Genomic DNA, 16,280 nt, shown 5'->3' on the forward strand with positions numbered 1-16,280 from the left:
TAAGTTTATTCAAAAACCGTTTTGGTGTTACGCGAATATGAGTAACATTTTCGAAATAACGGTATATCTCGATAATACGATCTAACCTAAAAAACGGTTAGCACCACTGAATTCAGCGTACCCGAATTAGTTTAACCCACTTGTGCCCTTCTGGACAGACAAAAAAAAGTGTCAATGTCGTGCACAGTGTAATTAATTTAGTGGAAAAGTAATAAAATTTCTAATACTTTTCCACTAAATCATGGTGTTAAATTCGTATCGAAAATAAAGGCATACGATTTTCTATTAAAATATCTCTAAAAATATTATATAATTATTTAAAAAAGTTAATTTTTAAAATTAAAAAGAAAATAAAAATAAATAAAAAAAAAAATCCAACTTGCTAGCAGAGCAAGGTTTCGATCCTCGGACCTCTGGGTTATGGGCCCAGCACGCTTCCACTGCGCCACTCTGCTTGCTGTCAACTTTGTGTCAAAACTCAAACATAAACATCAATAACAACAACAACAACAACCCTTACACGTAACCAAAAAAAACAACAATGAAATGTGTACAATTTTTTAAAGCGCTAGTTTATTTTTAGTTTCTTGCTGAAAAAAATCATCTTAAATTTTTCTCTGGGTTTACACACTCAATGCTTGTTTAATTTAGTAACTTCCACAAGAATTTAAATTAAATTTTTTTCTTGTTGTTTAATTTTAGTTGCGCCTTTTTTTACAAACATACGACTAGTTTTACCTTTAACATATTGAATTTATTACCTTCCTTCTTTTGTTTTTTGTTTTTATTTGGAATTGATGTTTGTTTGTTTATTATTAAAACAAGTCACGTCTCTCTCAATTCTAGTGTAGTGCATGTGAACGTGTGTTTGTGTGTGTTTGAATGTTAAACTAACAGGAAATAAGGTGAACATGAATATTGAGTAAAACTGCATACAATAATAACAACAACAAGAAAAGTAACAGAAAGATGAGACATAATAAAAGAAAAACTAAATAGGTATTTATGGGTTTTTTTAGTTGTTTCTATTTAATAGAGTTGGATAATCCATTGTTTGGTTTTTATTAATGACTTTTCTAATGGAATGAGAATGTCCCTTACTTACTTACACCTAGCTAATATTCATTAACTACTTTTATATCATAAGTTTTCATAATAATGGACAAACAATATTAATTTGATTTTATCTTTTGCCTTCAGCTAAAGCTGTAAATAACGTCAATCATTTTTAAACCCTGTCTGTCTGTTGAATCCATTTTCTGAAGACCCCTGATATCTTCGGTATCCAAATCTTCAATAATTCTGTCAGACATGCTTTCGAGAAGTTTGCTATTTAAAATCAGCAAAATCGGTCCACAAATGGCTGAGATATGAGGAAAAAACCAGGACAACTCGATTTTTGACATATATCTGGATTACTAAGTCATTAATATAGACAATATGGATATCTAATGATAGATATTTCAAAGGCCTTTGCAACGACGTATATAAGACAATAGTAAGTTAGATCTACAATGGGTCAAAAATAAAAAATTAAAAAACAAATAAAAAAAATTTAAAATTTTAAAACAACAATTCGAAATTTTTTTTTTTCCAAAAAATGAAAAAAACTGCAAAAAAAGAATAAATTTTGTTCACCTAAAAATATTTCAAATTTTCATTTTGAAGTATAATTTGGTGAAAGGTATATAAGAATCGGCACAGCCGAATATAGCTCTCATACTTGTTTTTAAATGATATTTTATTTCCTTTTTTTAATCAAGGTTTTTTAATTTTTTTAAAAATTCCCTATTTTAAAAAAATTTAATACATATTATAATATAACGTCAACAACAATCACCAATTTTTTTAAGGAACATTTTGAGGTGAAATTTTTGGAATATGTACAGTGATGAAAATATGTACAATGGAATATTTTCAAATATTTAATTAATATGTCACAATTAGAGTTTTTCTTTTCCCACACTTTTTCATTTCCCGGGAAATCGGGATTGATTTTGAAATTTCCCGGGACCCCGGGAATTCCCGCCTATCTCGATGTTTTACTATTTTTGATATATATCGTCACCTGAAATGCAAAAGGGCGTAACAACCAAAAAATTAAAAATTGTGTTTTTAAAAGACACACGTTTCAGCTTTCTATTTTTAAAAATAACGACTTTATTAAAGAAAGAAAATAACATTTCTAACCACAACACTTTTACAGCCTGGTCTACGATGTCGAAAGTAAAATGATTCGAACAAATTTGTATGCAAACTATTCGAAAGAATTTTAAAAACTGAGTGTTTTTCATACAAATTTTTTAGACTCATTTTTCTTTCGACATCGTCGGCCATCCTATCCTGTAAAATTTTAAAAAGTGATGATAGGCCTTTTTGCATTTTAGGTGACGATATGGATCTGGATTACTAAGTCATTAACATAGACAATATGGATATCTAATCATAGATATTTTAAAGACCTTTCCAACGACGCAATAGAAATTCGGCATCGGGAAAAATATTTTTTTAATACGAATTTTTTTTCATCAAAAAAGTTATTGCCAACATTTTTGTTCGCTCAAATTATTTTTCACCAAAAATAGTTCACAATCTTAATTTTAAAGCACAAATTTGTTTGACGGTGTATACTCTTACAAGTATTTTGTAAAACCAAACAGCATCAAATAAAATAAATCTAAATATTTGTCGTTAAAAGGTTACTCGGGAATACAAAATTAATATTTTAGTAAAAAAAAATGCGTATGTATTATAAATTGCCAATTTTATTGATAAATTTATTTGTTTTTATTCATGCTAACCTTCAGTCATAGAGAAAACACATAGAGCGGAAACTCTCCTGTCAAAGACCTAATTCAGTTGTCAAAAACCTAAGTGGTGAGAATGTATTAGTAAAAAAAACTATGTGAAAACAAAAACAACACTCCCCAGCAGTTCTAGGAGACAGTACCGAACTAGTGATTTTACCCATCATTTAGGGTGGGAGCTAGTTACTTCAATAGCCACGTGACTAGTCATTTTAACACGGGCATGTCCTAGGCAGGGGGTCAATTGTCTCTTTTTTATTACAACGGGACTGTCTAATAGCTGGTCCAAAGTAGACAACGCATTGGATTCACATACTGGTTACATAGCGTCATTACCTTACTAGGTTTGTAACTGGTTACTTGATTAGCTACTTTACTAGTTATTTTAACACGTGCATGTCCTAAGCAGGGGGTCAATTGATCCTTTTGATTACAATGTGACTATCGGATAGCTGATCGAAAGGAGTCAACGCATCTGGTGGGTAACATAAAGTGCAGTACAAAAACAATTTGAAGTGACTTCACCATAGGTTACTAAGAGACACTAAAGTGACTATTGACTTCATGCTATGTTACATGGGATATCAGTATACTTAAGCAAAAATAAAAATAAACTGTATGATAATTATATTAACACAATTTGTAAAAACCCAGTTTGTACGAATTACTCACAAAACGTTTAAAGTGACTACACTCTAGATTACTTAGAGACACTCAAGTGACAATTGTCTTCACGCTAGATTAAATGGGATGCATAAAGTAACCAATTGTCTTCTCTCTGCACTACAAAGTGCACACACGTGTCAAATGGCCAAAATATATAAAATGGAGTCAGCCAAGAGATAAGACATTTGTGACAATTACTGTCTTTAAGGGATACATTGACTACTTGCTTAACTGCTGGGTCGTATGTATAACTTTTTTGAGTAATTTTATTGTTTGAGTTTTTTTCGAGTTTCCGCTCTATGTTCTCTATGCCCTCAGTAACACGAAGTCTGGTTATGCGTTATGCTGTCGGTTAAAATTATTTTTGTATGAAAACTGTCAGTATAACTATTAGTTAACACATAACCAGACTTCGTGTTACTGGGGTAAGTAAATTTTTTTTTTTGGAATAATGAATTCAAATATATTTTCATTAGTGGTTACGTCTTTTTTGTCAAATATTTGTCTGTGTGACCATGCCTTAAGATTCAGCACAGTTGTTTGGCTGCTCTTGGACGAGTGAGCTCGGGACAATCCAGTGCGTAAACCGGCTGTCGTAGGAAACATTTGTTAAAAGGGAATTGTGTCGATGCCCTGTAAGCTGACGATATGATTTAAAGATAAAAAAATAAATTGACTTCGATTTCCTCAATTTTTAGCATTACCATGTATGTTGTAACTCGTCCCCAGGACTGTCATACATTTCAGTTTATTCCGCAGTTATTATAACGATCGAATTTGTTTTATCTTGTTCAGATTCAGCTTGATTTTATTAATTACCAAAAGATCTTATAATTCTACTTTTCCGATATTAATTTGACAACGTTTTATATATGTACATATTAAAATAAAAGTCATTTTTGGTAAATAAATTTATGAAAAAAAATTAAAAAAACGCATGTAATTATAATCAATTATCATATCAATTATCAATTTCACTTAGAAAACTGAAAGTTGTTCCATTCCTAAAAAAAAATTCTTTTTTCTTTTTCTGAATTAAATACATATATTTTCGACCGGAATGAAATTTTGTGACAGGAGGAAATAATCTCATCTCAGTGGCAGATCGATTAGCGAATTATAGAATGGGTTCTAATGAAAGGCTATGGCAAAGTATACTTTAGTTTCATTTAGGCTCTACACGTCCGGGCGAATTACAATTTTGAGCCATTCAAAAAATAATGTCTAACATTATCATACCAAGTGGTTGGTATGTCCAGAAATAAATGTCGAGAACTACTCCAATATTTTCACTATGAAAGCAGCTCGTTTCCAAAAAAAAATCGTTCGAATTTGTATGCTTTAATAATTTATAACGAAAGCGTTTTATTTTGAGTAAAATTACACAATAGATTCTGATACTTACCTTAAACGAACTAAATTATTTAAAATAAAAAAACCTTACATTGTATTCCCACAACAGCTGGTTATACGCACCGGAATGGCTTGAGTTCACTTGGCAACCACTGCTGGTGCTACATTTGAAATTTATATCTTAATTGTAATTGTTATATTAAAACCTATATTGAAAAATAAATATCCTGCAAAATGGCTATAACTACAAGATTTAAATAAAATTATGAATTCATTAACAGAATGATTTGCATTCTTAAAAAAAATTTAACTCTAGCAAAACTCCAAAAAATTACTATGGTACTACATTAAATATTTCCTAGCCTCCAATCCAATAAAAATAAATACCTTTAGAACAAGTTCTTATTCATTTAAAATTTTTTGTTGTTTGTTTTATTTCCACATTTAGAAAAGCTAAAAATTAAACCATTTAAATTAATAGATTAGAAAATAAACCATGTGTTACACAGGATCGTGTTCTTATTGTTGAATTTTACGATGACGAAACAAAAAGGACTGTAGTGGCAGCATCTTAAACTATCAAAGTTTATTTCTTTTGCTTTTTCTTCTCAGCCTCTTCCTCCTTTTCTTTCTCAATCACTGCTACATACTTTTCTATAGTTTGCACATCTAACATTTTCAAAGGTTTGTCCTTCTCCATGACGGCAATTTCTAAATTCTTTTGCCCCGATTGTGCCACTTCCAACAATGCTTTAATTGCCAATTTGACGGCACCATTTTCAGATTCGACTTCTTCGTCTTTGTAGTGTTTCTCGAGGAATTCACGTACTGTTTTGGCAGAACGTCCAGTAGCGTTAGCCTTCCATTCGTAGTAAATACCTGAGGGTTCAGTTTGATATAGATGAGGAGTGCCATCAAAATCGAAACCACCTATAAGGCAGGAAATACCAAATGGACGACGGCCATTGCTTTGTGTGTACTTCTGTTTCAATTGAGCAATGTATCTATGTTAAATACCATGGAATAAAGAATTATAATCGAAACCGTTCTTTGGCATTAAGCTTACTTACCTGGTAATGTATTCCAATGTTACGGGATCTTCAACATTTAACTTGTGACTTTGACATTCTACCTGAGCTCTATTAATTAAAATTCGAGCGTCAGCGGTGAGACCAGCAAATGCCATAACAACATGATTGTCCAGCAAGCAGATCTTTCGCACTGTGCGTTCTTCTTGTAATTTTGCCACCGATTTCTTTTCTACACCCAAAACTACACAGTTGGCTCCACGTACACCAACCTTGAGGGAAGAAATTAAAAAAAAAAAAAAATTCAATAGAGATTTTCCTTACCACCATTAAAACGAGGTTAAGTTCTATTTCACTTACCGCTGTTGATCCTTTTCGCACAGCTTCTTGTGCATATTCCACTTGCAACAAATGGCCATCAGGAGAGAATATGGTAACGGCGCGATCGTAACGTGACATAATTTCCTATTTAAAATATAAATGAATTAAATATTTCCAAACTTTTGTTGAAATTTGCTGCAGCTAAACAAAACACCGACGATTATTTGCAAAAAACTCAAAAAACTGTTTGTCAGCTTCACTGTTGCTAAAAAGGGTAGTATTTTTACTACGCGTTAGTAGTTGCTCGAAGGGGAAGTAAACTTAGGTGAATAAACTCTATCAAACTTTTAGTATGAATTTATAAAAAGCATTCTTAATTTGTTATAAAACTTATTTTAAAAATATTTATCGGAATAATTATTATCACAAAACAAATAGTTTTAAATTATAATTTGCTTGAATTTTATTAGGTTTTCAATATAAAATATTGAAACTCTCTTCAATATTAAAATTCTACCATAAACAAAAATTAAATGTCTGAAATTAATAACAAATATACATATATTTTTAATTTGTGCAAATGGTTTCAAAAACCAATGTATAACAACGTGTCAAAAATAAGATTTTATCGTAAATATAAAGTTAAAAATATAAGTAATTTTATTTGTTTATTGTATATCTCTTAAGGCTGTTAAATTCACACATTTTAAAAAATTGATATTCGGACTACTTGGTATACATTGGTTTATAAGTTATACAGCAACCTCCCGTCTTGACTAAACATCAATTTATGAACTCAGCGAACACTTTTGTCTGCGCACATCTATTTGTCATGTTTGGACACCTTTAATCAATGTTAATTTCTTATCCGCGATGCCGCTTTTCGATGTTCCCCGCAGATAGAATACCTTCAGAACGAAGTCTAGATAATCGGAAATACTATTATAGTCTTCACCTTCGTGAGAAGGGTATATATAAGTTTATCATTCCGTTTGTAATTTTCACAATATAATTTTCCGACCCTATAAGGTATATATATTCTGGATCCTTATAGATAGCGGAGTCGATTAAGTCATGTCTGTCTGTTTAAATCAACTTTCCGAAGCCCTCAAATAACTTACATACATGATTCATACATCAATATCATGATTCATACATGCAACGACGTTTATATGGCCATAGCAAGTTGAACCTACAACGGGTCAAAATCGGAAAAATATTGTTTAACCCGATTTTTTTTTTCACCAAAAGAAAAAAACATTTTGTTTACCTAAAAATATTTAAAATTTTTATTTTGAAGTATAATTTGGTGAAGGTTATATATTTGGTGATTTTTTTAAAACTTTTAGTCCCGAGGTGAGTTACTTTGGAGGCCCCCATTCTAACGACTGCTCATAAACCTATCTGCATTGACTGTAAAATTTAATTAAGATATCTGCATGTTCGCGAACTCATAAATTATTACAAAAATAAATTATGTATCCCCGTTGGTGTATTTTTTAAATTGTGGTTTTCATAAAAAGAATTATTTCTATCACAATTGGAAATTCAAGCTATACTTTGCGTTCAAGCACTTTTAAATAATATCAAAACATTTGTGAGCGACGATGTTTTTATAACATGTTCTGAAATTTTTGGTTAGTTTATGAAAATGTCTTGTAACTTAAATAAATTAAATTCAAAAACATTCATAAATTATTCACAAATTGCGTTTATTGTTAAAATAATTAAAAAAAAAAGTTTTTGATTTTACAGACAAAAAATAAGTCAAACATTCGCACTTAATTACCTAATTATTAAGCTTTTTCTAGTTAAGTTTGTTTGTAATTCTAAAAATTTTAAGTTTTCTAAAAATAAATAAACTGAAATAAGAAAAAACTAAAAACCAAAATTTATTTAATGTACGATTCGAATAATTTCCTAATTTTTTTCAAAAACAATCCGTTAACTCTACGCCAACAAATGACAATTTAATCATATGCCTTTCTCTGTCTAACACATGGTCCAATTGCTTTTTCTTATTTTCACCTTTTTAATCATATCATCTCTTTCGTTCGTGTGTTTCATAGTCAACAAACTGACAGTAAAATTTGAAATTTCTTTTTGTTGTTGTTTTAGTTTTCTTTTGTGCGTCTACTTTATCGTTTCATTTTATTTTTTCTTCTACTACTTTTCTGTCGTCGATAATTTTGACAACTTGTGTGTGTGACTAAAAAAAATAGAAGAAAAAAATTAAACGGGAGAAAGGATTTTTTGTTTTTATTTACCAAGCAAAGAAATTTTTGTTAAATATTTTATTTTTATAATAGAAAAAAAGAGTTAAATTTGTTGCATTTCGTAAAAGTGCTAAATAAATGAATTTGTATAACAAAAAAATAACATATTTAGTGCATATAAATTTGCGGCGTGAATGTGACAAAATTGAAATCCAAAAAGAAAAAAAATTGTGAATCGTTGAATGTCTTCAGTTTGTTTGGTGGTGTCTTGGCAGTCAATCATCGTTGTAGTCGTCGACGTCCAATTTGAAAATAGAAAATTTTAGTCCCCATGAAGTGGCAAGAAGAAATTAAATACATAAAATTAAATTTGAGGTGTAAAAATAAGACACAGTGTGCTGCAATACAACAACACTGAAGTGTAATAAAAATCCCCAATCAATTGTTCCACTCCGCTTCGACAAAAGTGTATAAATTCTTGAGCTAATTTGGTTCGTACATCGAAAAAATATCTAAATGTGGCATTAAATCACAAAATAGTAAAGAAATAAATAAAGATACAAAAAAGCAAAAAATCCAATAATAGCTCAAAAAAAGCGGAAATTCTAAAAAAGAAACAAGCAAGCAAAGCAATTGATTTGTATTGGAAGAAATTAAAAAATAAAATAAAAATCTCAATTCCTAATCAAAACAAGCAAGAGCCAACAAAGTAAAGAATAGAGTAAATTCAAGTGGTTAAGTAAGTGAGTGTATTGAGTGAATGACTAAGTGGTCTAAAAGATCAGTTAGTGGTAAAAAATAAAACAATACAATAATAAAACAAACAAAACAAAAAAATCATATTATTATAAAAGTGGTAGTAGGAAGACATCATCCATCACTTTGTACATTGATCCACTGTTTGCTGAAAATAAAAAAAACTAAACTAAATTCAACGAACCCCAAAACAACAACTACATCAACTATACACCAGCAGCAGTAGCAATAATTAAAAAAGTGGCTAAAATAAAGTGATGGCATTAGCGCGTAAATTAACCGAAAGAATATGTAAGTTGCATCTTTTTTTAGTTTTTTACTAGCTGACCCGGTGCGCTTCGCCACCCAATTGGAACAAATAAATAGTACTATTAAGTCTCACTTTGTGAATCTAATTGTAAATGTCTAATTTCATATTTCTGGGTCCATTGTTGTATAAAATGGGAAACTCTAGGTTCATTGTCCATGAGAATAAAGAAAAAGTACCATGAAATATGCCCTTGAATTTTGACTCACTTGGAACATTCAATTGGAAATTCAAAAAGTACCACTACAATATCAGCCCAATTATGAATAAAAAATTCCGCGGGAGTTTGTTCCCCGGGAGTTTTTTCCCATTGAATTTGAATAGGAAAAATTAGAAAAGGGAAAAAAACTCCCGGTAAATTTTTATTCTAATTGTGCTGTATACCTATAAAAAAGTACCATAAAGCAGGCTCGGGTCATGGGAATCCACGGAATAAGATTAATTTCATGTCTTTAGGTTCATTGGTGAAGAAATTAAAAAAGTAACATTCGAATAAAGAAAAAGTACCAAAAAGTCTCCCCCTAGAATTCTCACTGACTTAGGACCATGTATGCTTAATTTCATGTTTCTAAGTCCATTGTTATAGAAAATTAAAAAAAGTACCATTGATGATCAGTTATGGACCGATCACCATGAAATTAGGTTGTGTGATTTATGTCTATATGAAAGTTATTTATGTTGAATTTTGTGTATACCAACATTTTAAAGAGAATTATGCACGTTAAAGTGATTTTTGGAAGCGGGTCTATATGGGCGTTACAAACATCTGCACAAACGCATTATACCCTCCGCACTATGGTGGTGTAGGTTATAAAAAGTACCTATAGTTTAGTTCTCACATTTTGGTACCTATACCCTATTCCTAACACAAACTTCACTCAGATACATATCAGCTAACTTTAATGTCGATAAGGGAAATAATTTAAAATATTAAAAAAGTACCATTAGGAGAAAAGTACCAATTGCCCTTTTCCCCCTTGAACAACCCTCAAGTTTGAAATTTAAAAATAATCCATTTTGCCAAAATTATTTATGCTACAGACATGTCTCAAAAATTAGTGTTTATAAACTGGTTAACCTGTTAACCGAAAAACCGATTTTTCATTGAAATGTCGGTGTTTTGCGAACTGGTTAATTTAAAATGTTGATTTTCGGTTAACCGGTTTATCCGGTTTTTATCACTCGGTTAACCGGTTTATAAATTGGGACTAAAATTAATAAATCTCATGTTTTTGTGCATTTTTTATATCAAATCAGATACACATATTGGTCTGATTTGAAACCTAAACTGCTCTAAAGAGGTTTGAGATTAATATTTTTAAGAATAACAATTTTCGGTTAACCGACAAACCGGTTTTTTAAAAAGTAATTTTTTTATAAACACTATTCAAAATTTTAAAATCTGTGTTTAATGTGCCCAAGAAAAAATATGTTTTATTAAAAGTAACAACTGCTTACCCGGATTTGGGCCAATATACACTTATTCGAGTTCCAAATAATACTCCGTTAGTTAATTTTTGTATGAATCCTGGAACCAATGTTTAAACAAATTATCAAAATTGGCTAAATAATTTCCAATAAAATGTATTTTTCCGATTTTATCCTCTTTTTGGTACCTTTTTAATCCCCATTGCGGTAAAATTTTATTCAACTAAATTTCCGTATCGCAGTGGTAGCTCATAATAAAATATTCGTACCTATGTCTATGTCAAATTATAGAAAAACATATTTTATGAAAAAGTACCAAAAATAAACACAATTTTTATCCCTTGAGGGTTCGAATTTCCAAAAAGTACCAAACTTATATTCTTTATTTTTTGATAAGTACGATTTAAAATTCGTTTCTATGTTTATTGGCTTAAAAGATACATAGGGTGCCAAAAAAGTACCATAATACAGTTTTTCCCATTTTCTCCACTAAAAGGTTCGATTTTCGAAAAAGTACGAAACAACTGTCAGCTTATTTTTTAAATGGAGTAACATGCAATTTTAAGTTTTATTGAAGATATACATCCTAATTATGAATAAAAACTCCACGGTAGTTTTTCCCTTTTCTCATTTTTCCTATTCAAATTCAATGGGAAAAAACTCCCGGGGAACAAACTCCCGGTGAATTTTTTATTCATAATTGGGCTGATAAGGTTACCGAATTTGCCCTTTTTACACTTTTTACCCCCTAAACGTACGAATTTCCAAAAATCCCTTCTTGACGGATCGTTTTGGGAAGGGAGGAACCGACAGTTAAAATTTCATGATTCTAGTCAGTCAGTAACGTTACTCTTTTATATAGTTTTTTATTTAGCACTCATTAATGTATAAAAGATTTATTGCCATTTTTGTGCAACAACAATCGCAATAATAAAAAAACAATGTACAAAATATAAAAATATGCTAAACAAAATTGCAAGGTTATGCAAATCATTTGATTTTTTATACCCTACACCTCCATAGTGGGGAGGGTATTATGCGATTGTGCAGATGTTTGTAACGCCCAAAAATATTAGTCTAACACCTACCTTAAAGTATACGGATCGACTCAGAATCACTTTCTGGCTGGCTGTCCATGTAAACCTTGTGCGCAGAGTACAGGTCGCAATTTTGAAGATATTTCGATAAAATTTGGTACATAAAATTTTTTCGGCCTAAGGACGGAGCCTATTGAAACTGGACCTTTATTTCACCTAGCCCCCATACAAATGTCCTCCCGAAATTGGGCTTTATCGGTCATATATGTTTAATTTATATTGGAATCTATACAAATTTTACTCCAAATAAGTCGTATGCCTATATACGGAATTCATGACATAAAACTTTATTATGATCAGTCCATAATTAGTCATAGCTCCCATATAAGACCCGCTCCCGACTTTAATATAGATACATCACACGATAACTGATCAGAGCTCCCATAAAAGACCCATTTCGAAAATCACTCACTAATATAAATTATAGAAATTTTAAAAGAAAAATCTTTTTGCTCATTTACTTAGTGTAGGGTATTATATGGCCGGCTTGACCGACCATACTTTCTTACTTGTTTGTTTTTTTTCTTCTAATTTTGCATTCACATTTTAATGTGGTTCTTTGGTTGTCTGGTTTTGTTTCTTTTTTTTAGTTTGTGCGTTTTAAATAATCTTTATTCCCCATGCTTTTTGTTTTATTTTAATGGTGTCACCCTGCCGGGTTGAAGTTTTCTTTTCGTAACGGTAAATTATAATTTGGGGGATATTTTTTACTGAATTGTTTTTTGTCTCTTTGTTTTGGGATTTTATTTTTGCTTTCCTTTTTCACATTTTGGATATAGGGTTACCTACCGGCTTCTGTTTGGGGAATTTGTGTGTTTCTTTGTTAATATTATGTTACTTAAAGCATAAAGGATACTTTTAATTTACTGTAAGGAGTAGGGGATAAATTGCTTATTTCATTCTGGTAAAAGGAAGAATTGTATGTTTTATAGCGTCATTGTGTTACTTTTATTTTTATGAATTGAGTATTCACTGTAATTGTCAATACGAGTACATTAGCCAAGCAAAATTAAATAAAATTATTTATTTAAAAATAAAAATAATTTGAATCAAATCTTATATAGTTATAAGATAAAGTATTTAAAATACTACTAAATAAATAATAATAATAATTTATTTTTACATCTGTTTTGGAAAGTTTGGTGGTTAATATCAAAGATCACTTAATGACAATTTTGGAAAACTCTATTACGTATTAAATAAATGTGTCTAGTAAGAGAAGTATCGACTTAAATATACGATTCTAAACTTCTACGATTTTTGTTTTTAAATATTTTCGTCATGTTTCAGATTCATGGTAAATATTTGACAAATAAGATGTACCCAATAAATACAATATAGGTATTTGAATTATTTAATTTATTTCAAAAATTAGGATGATTCAAAACAATAATTTCGTTTTATTTCATTTGATGCTAGGTATTTGATCTTATAAAATGCATGTAAGAGTAAAAAACTTCAAAGAAATTTGTGCTGAAAAAAGTGGTTACGCTTTTTTGAGTAAATAATGTTCATGTGTGACCCAACCTTAAGACTAATGATCTATGTTGTTGTAGTAGCAGTGATTGCTGAGTTGGCAGCCCTTGGCTGAGTGAATTCGGGTCATTCCGGTGCGTAGAACCGGCTGTCATGGCTAATGATCTATTCTCTCTTTTGGTTTAGAAGTTATACAGTAATATATATTGCTTTTTTATTTGTCGACTAAAGACAACTCAGAAAAAATGATTTCGATATTGATTTTTATTAATTCTTGACATGAAGAAAGTTTAAAAATTTTAAAGTTTTTTCACATATTGCATCAAGTCGGGATTGGGTAACATTATGGGCCGGGATCATACTGATAAGGATTTGCTCATTCTTCGCTATTGCAGCATAACACAGTCGAGCTCACAAACTGTTAGTACTAGAAACAAAATAGTTTGGTATACATCATAAAATAAACCCTGTGATCCTAAATCATACATATAAACAAAACTGATGAATTTTTAAATAAGTGATTGTCGTTTCTCAAGCACAATCAGAACAAAGAAGCCGGAAAATATTACTAATAAAGAAATTAATGATTCTAAGCTTAAAAATGTGTATGTGTATCTCCACATGGTTCATTAACAAATTAAACTTATTTTCTTTCTGTTCGTTGATGGCAGAAATTATTTAATTTAAAAAGATTGGCCACAATAAATAAATGTAAATAAAAAAATACGAATATTGAAATTAGCAATTGAACATATCGAGCCCTTAGCGCCAAATTATCGTAAGCGACATTTTTAAAATTTTTGTTTTATTGCAGAAATTAAAATTTTATGGACCGACTGATGTTTTAGCGCTCTCAGAATATCAATATTGTTAATAACATCAAAAATATAGGGGGTAAGATTTTATCGTAAGTCAATGTTTATATTTCACAGTAAACAAATTTTATCGTAAGCGACACACAGTGGTATAGAAAAAAAAGAGGGAAATAAATCTGTTACTTCTAAATGTTTAGATTAGTTTGAATGAAATTTCACATGCGCAAAGAAGAAGTATTGTCGAGTTTAAGTTTTGAACGTGGAGCTCATGGGCCCACCAGGGGCGCGACCAAGGGCCCTCAAAGTAGGACACCTCGGGTATGTTACACCTCGGGTATGTTACTACAAAAAACCTCGTTGTAGCTATCAATTATCTATTATAGCTTAGGAGATATTCGCATTTGAAAATTAAATATTCAACATTTTTACCCACCCTACTTCAGTTTTTTGTTAACAGCGTATTCCAATATTTCCCGATTTTCTCCAGTTTTTCTTTATTGTACTAAGAACACATGTATGTGTCAAATGGAAAAAGAATTGTTTAAAAGTAATGACTAAGTCCAAAGTTGTATGCATTTGAATTTAAAAAATGTTAAAAAGGCGATTTTTCGCTAATTTTTTGGGAAAAAATAACTTTTTTTCTTTTTGAGTTATAGCAAAAAATTTCTAAGAGGATGTATAAGGAATTTCTACTTTCTGAAAGCTAAGTTCTCATAAAATATTTTAAAGGAAAACTAATTTCAAAATTGTTGTTACCGAGGGGACCAGGTCCTTTCAAAAAACACCAATTTTTTATGTAAAATAAAGTTTTAGGGCAAAAATTCTCAAATCGCGTATCCGATATCAAAATATAATAACCGCTTATAGGTGGCTCAATATGTTTCTAATTATTTTGTAAAGCGTCCCGATAACCCCGACCCTGGTATGGATATTATAGCCAAAAAACTAAAAATTTAAATTTTTTGAATTTTTCGACACTTTTTTGGGAATTGCGGGATTGCTGATAATAAATTTCAAAATTCGTTTTTATTTTTACATTTTAAATAGAAAAGTCTACATAACTGTGAAATTTCATTAAAAACTACATATAAATAAAAATTTAATTTCAATTCGAAAAATTTTTATCTATGCAAAAATTCAATAAAAAACATTTTTTGTCATATTTTTCTATAAAGAATTTTTAATTGTCAAAAGTTATAAATGTTTTTGAAAAATAGATAAATAGCTTGAACGAAATTATATTATATCGCATCATAACATTTTTAATTCTACGTATAAATTTCAAAATAATCAAAAATACCTTCTCCTGTAAAATTTGTGTTTTGTCGCTTACGATAATTTGGCGCTAAGGGCTCGATATGCCTGATAAATATTTTTATTTATGAAAGTGTGTATTAAACATTTTTTTTAGTTTTTTTTAAATGTAGATTATCGTCATAACTGTAAAAATAATGTTTTAAATAAAAACGTTTTGAATGTTTTTATTCATTTTATTATTGTACAATGACAATGATGACCAGTTTATGTTTGTTTTTTCGTATGTCAATATATAGCTGCCGGATAATTAGTATAGAAGATATTTAAGATTTTAAATGAGAATGTCTTATTGGAGTTTTCTGAAAAATATCAATCAGCATTGGCTTTTGAAATTCCTTTAATTTATACAGAACTTATTATTCGAAATACATACATATGTATATCGGGCCATTTATGCACCGATTTTGATGATTTTCAATACCAAAATTCTTATGAATATAACTGATTTATAGGCGAATGAGTGTTTTCTCTGAAACTTCTAAATACCACGAAGACTAATTATCTAGCCGAATCAATAATTTTGTTTTAAAATGGCAATGATTTGTTAGATCATATTTTTGCATATTTTATTGATATTATTAAAAACTTTTATTTAAATGAGAATCAAAATAAGATAAATAAATTAATTAAATGAGTATCAAAATAAGATATTTCGTTACCTAAAAATTGTGTAACTTTTCATACACAGTTACC

General features: G+C 30.0%; 2 protein-coding genes and 1 non-coding gene across 6 annotated transcripts in view; 1 reads left to right on the forward strand and 2 right to left on the reverse strand.

The window, feature by feature from the left end:
• Positions 1-383: 383 nt before the first annotated feature.
• Positions 384-455, reverse strand: TRNAM-CAU (transfer RNA methionine (anticodon CAU)). Its single transcript has one exon. It is a non-coding gene; the product is annotated as a tRNA-Met (tRNA).
• Positions 456-5,235: 4,780 nt separating this feature from the next.
• Prosalpha4 (proteasome alpha4 subunit) lies at positions 5,236-6,438 on the reverse strand. The gene is made up of 3 exons (XM_065507904.1): positions 6,215-6,438; positions 5,897-6,126; positions 5,236-5,830 (listed from the first exon to the last, which is right to left on the reverse strand). The coding sequence occupies exons 1-3, from the start codon at positions 6,311-6,313 to the stop codon at positions 5,413-5,415; spliced, it is 747 nt and encodes a 248-aa protein (XP_065363976.1). The 5' UTR covers positions 6,314-6,438; the 3' UTR covers positions 5,236-5,412.
• Positions 6,439-8,322: 1,884 nt separating this feature from the next.
• kat80 (katanin 80) overlaps positions 8,323-16,280 on the forward strand; it is a 62,054-nt gene continuing 54,096 nt past the window's right edge. For 2 of the 4 annotated variants that reach the window (XM_065507777.1, XM_065507778.1), the window contains exon 1: positions 8,327-9,438. In XM_065507777.1, the coding sequence (XP_065363849.1) occupies positions 9,405-9,438 (34 nt within the window). In that variant the 5' untranslated portion in view covers positions 8,327-9,404. Of the gene's footprint in view, positions 9,439-16,280 lie in introns of all 4 variants that reach the window. The other 2 variants (XM_065507775.1, XM_065507776.1) reach the window with 2 other exon arrangements.

This window comes from Calliphora vicina, chromosome 4 (genome assembly GCF_958450345.1).
Source record: "Calliphora vicina chromosome 4, idCalVici1.1, whole genome shotgun sequence".
Classification (NCBI taxonomy): Eukaryota; Metazoa; Arthropoda; class Insecta; order Diptera; family Calliphoridae; genus Calliphora; species Calliphora vicina.